Genomic DNA, 3,882 nt, shown 5'->3' with positions numbered 1-3,882 from the left:
CCAGTCATGTTTAATCTAAGAATAATAAATTAATGAAGACAAAATAAATAACACACACACACACACACATAGATAATGAATGAAATAACTGAGAAGCAAATATGTAGTTGCATTTACATAATTTCACATCTACAGTCCATTTCACTCGCAGTTTCATAATCAGAGTATAACTACGTTTTTGGGAATGTTAATTAACTATTTGGATTGTAATTGTGATGGATTCAGCCGAGTAGTGAGTGTGTGTTTGTGCAATACATACGCATTCAGGCGGTCTGCAATACTTTGCCATGCTTTCTCTCTTTGTTTGATGGCGGTGGCAGTGTTTCCTTTCTTTTTAATTTGTTCTTTTACCTCTTCGTAGGCCTTCATAATTATGTCCTGCTCCGATGGGGAGACGTATGCTGCACGTGATGCCATGGTGAATCAGTGAATCTGTGATCAATTACAGGGTCTATTTAAGGAGCCATGTGCTGCAATTTATCCAGGATTAGTTTCACCTGGCTTGATGAATCCGTGTCTACTTATCCTGGCTTGGCGTTTGTGGAACCAATTAAGCCTGAACTCTGTTGTTTTGGATTGGTTGAGCCAGGCTTACTTACTTATCCTGGATGTCTGAATCCTACTTTTGTGAAACGGACCCCAGTAGTGCTGTAGCTGATTTGTCAGTCAGTCCTGTTCCTGCCACCTGCAGAGTGCTGCTGGTTTTCTGTCCTCCCAGTTAATTACAGCTGATGATACACACCTGGTAATGCAACCAAGAGGCAGCAGAGTGAAAACTACTGAAATCCACACGTCCAGCAAATCTGGTGTGAACCTCAGGATATCAGATAACACAGCTATGAGTCACTGTGCATGACTGTGTTTGTGTACGTGTGTGTGTGTTTGTGTGCGTGGAAGGGGTGGGAAGAAAGAGAGAGCACCTGAAGTTAAAGGCAGGGAAACATACTTCTCCTCCTTTTTCTTTCAATGAAAGGCAAAACAAAACGCGTGACATGCACAGAAGCACCAGGATGAGATCTGGCTGGATTAAAGGGTCATTTCTGGCTTTTGCCGTGGCCTTGGCGCTGTTATACCTCGGCTCCATTAAGAAGGAGGTTCATATCCATTCGGAGAGACTCCAGAGGGCCCATCACAATGACTCTATCAGGGGTCAGGGAATGATCAAGAGGATGAACAAGATGGAAGCAGACATCGGCAGACTACGTGAGTCCAATCAAAATCCTTCATTCTTAAAATGCTGTTACAACAATGGGTAGGGCTGCAACTAAAAATTATCTTTATTACCAATCTGCGGTTTCGATTAATTTCCCAGAGCCCAAAATGACATCTTCAAATGTCTTATTTTATACAACAAACAGTGCCAAACACAGTGCAACAAATCCTTACATTTGAAACCAGAGATTTTTTTTGGATTTAGATTTAGAGGGATTTAGTGGCATCGAGCGGTGAGGGTTAAAGATCGAAACCAGTTCAAGCTTCTCCTGGCTCGGATTCCTTCAGTGTTAATTGTTCAGGAGGTTTTTACAGGGAGCTGAATTATCCACAGAGGTCTCTTCCTCTCAAAACAAACAGACCAGGTGGTTAAAACTGGTAAAAACACTGAAAAAAGCAGTTTTACTTTACAAATCAGTGTTTTTTTTACCCTGTTAGGAATGTCCCAGAGAGCTGCTAATGTTTGCTCACTTATTTTCTCTGATAAGCTGAGATTTCGACGTTCAGGAGGTTTTTACAGGTAGCTGAATTATCCGCAGAGGTCTCTTCCTCTCTAAAACAAATAAATCCAATGATTTAAATTAGTAAAAACACTGAATAAAGCAGTTTCACATCACAAATCAATGTTTCTCCTAGATGAGTCCAGCACCTGCTAATGTGTGCTCACCTTTTTTCTCTGATAACTTAAGATTGACTCTGTCTCCCTCTTTCATGTTATGGCTGTCCTGTCAAATAAAGGCAAAAAGCACCGGAAAATATATTTTTAAATAACTTAAGCAGGGACAAAACTTGTCTATAAACCAAACGTTTTAAAAGTAACATCTGGGAAAACATCCACGTCACGCACATGAAATGAAATGGTGCAGAGCAAACACCGCCTCGTACCAGGTGACCAGTACAAACCAAAAAATAAAGCAGTTTCACATTTTAAAAAAACAGTTTTCCCGATGCTGCTCATCATGGAGGGGCTGCTAACTATGGTGGCTGACACAAAAACGCAAATGGCCCTATTTAGAGCCAGAGTTTGATTTGTCTGTTCTGAGCCTCTGTAGAAACACGGCAATGCAACATGGCAATCTCCGTAGACGAGGACCCGCTCCATACGTAGATATAAACGGCTCATTCTAGGGAAATGAAAACATAACGATTCCTATTTTCAGGTGATTATACACTAAAGAAAACATATATCCCCTTAAATCCTACACACTGGACCTGGACCCACCCAAAGACTGACCTGCAAATTACATAATCAAGTCTCACAGCAACTCGGGTCAATTTCAGCCTGGCAGTACACACAGCTGTACACATAATAACAAACATTAAAATACTTAGATTAATATTAGTGACTTTGGGTTGTTTAAACGGTTAATTGGGCTACATGTATTAAACTACACCTGTTTGCATTGACAACCACTAATTAATGTTTGTTGATGAAATAAGGATCATGCCATATTTATGTTTCAGGGAGGGACACATGTGTGATCAGCCATCTGTCATCCATTAATAAGAACTGTGAAGCAAATACTCAGGTACTCTCTTCTGTCAACAGTCAATGTGATGAGTAAACTTGAAAAAAAGGACGCGGTTAAAGAGAACGACGCAGAGGTGAAGAAGGAGAGGAAGGTGGTGAGGAAGCTGTTCCCCAACTCGTATCTGTTCACCAAGTGGGGTGACGAGCTGTCAGAGGAGGAGCAGAAGGAGGCTGAGAGATTGTTCCAGAGATACGGCTACAACGCCTTCCTCAGTGACAGGCTGCCCCTCAACAGAGAGATTCCAGACACCAGGCCCCGCAGGTGATTATCACTTCCTATTCATTGGGGGACCTAATAAACTGCTGATAAACCACACCTGCTTCACACACAGGTGTAGCCACAATGAGCTGCTTTATGATGCCTCTATACGTGAGACCCAGGTCATACACAAATTTGATTACTCTTTAAGACTTCCTTTACAGGTCCAGTGTGTAGGCTTTAGGGGGATATATTTGCAGCAATGGAATATCTTACCCATTTGTGTGTCTGTTCCACGTTTTTCTCCTCACTGACTTGGTCAATCCATGTGAAATTTGGCACAGTGGTAGAGGGTCATGGGAGGATGCGAATGAAGCAATATTACATCAATTGGCCAAAGGGGGGCGCTATAGCAACCGATTGGAATTGCAAACTTTGAATGGGCATATCTCATGCCCCGTATGTCGTAGAGACATGAAACTTTGCACAGAGATGCCTCTCCTCATGAGGAAGAAATTTGCCTCAAGAACCTATAACTTCCGGTGATATAGATTTTCCGCCATTTTGAATTCTTTGGAAAACACTTCAAATCGATCTCTTCCTAGGAAGTTTGACTGATCTGCATGAAACTCGGTGAACATAATCTAGGGACCAATATCTAAAGTTCCCTCTTGGCAAAAGTTGGAAAACTTACTAAAACTGAGCTGAACCGATCACCACGCAACGTTGTAAAACTGAGCTTCTATAAGGCAATGAATATTGTGGAGGGCGTGGCTCATCACATAAAGGTGTATAACATCTCAAGGGTTTCACCGATCACCACGCAACTTTGTAGGCATATGACCACACATAATCTGAGGGGACCCCTCCATTATTGACCCCATCAAACAAAATGGGGGCGCTAGAGAGCTAATTTCTTATCTAGGCCTAACCGCCATAT

General features: G+C 41.9%; 1 protein-coding gene across 1 annotated transcript in view; it reads left to right on the top strand.

Annotated features, from left to right (window-relative positions):
* The first annotated feature begins 887 nt into the window (after positions 1-887).
* LOC126384603 (probable polypeptide N-acetylgalactosaminyltransferase 8) overlaps positions 888-3,882 on the top strand; it is a 13,712-nt gene continuing 10,717 nt past the window's right edge. The window contains exons 1-2 of the mRNA XM_050035707.1: positions 888-1,203; positions 2,762-3,005. Of these exons, the coding sequence (XP_049891664.1) occupies positions 993-1,203; positions 2,762-3,005 (455 nt within the window). The 5' untranslated portion in view covers positions 888-992. The remainder of the gene's footprint in view (positions 1,204-2,761; positions 3,006-3,882) is intronic.

This window comes from Epinephelus moara, chromosome 23 (assembly GCF_006386435.1).
Source record: "Epinephelus moara isolate mb chromosome 23, YSFRI_EMoa_1.0, whole genome shotgun sequence".
NCBI classification, from domain to species: domain Eukaryota; kingdom Metazoa; phylum Chordata; class Actinopteri; order Perciformes; family Serranidae; genus Epinephelus; species Epinephelus moara.
This window is presented reverse-complemented; position numbering and strand designations above follow the sequence as displayed.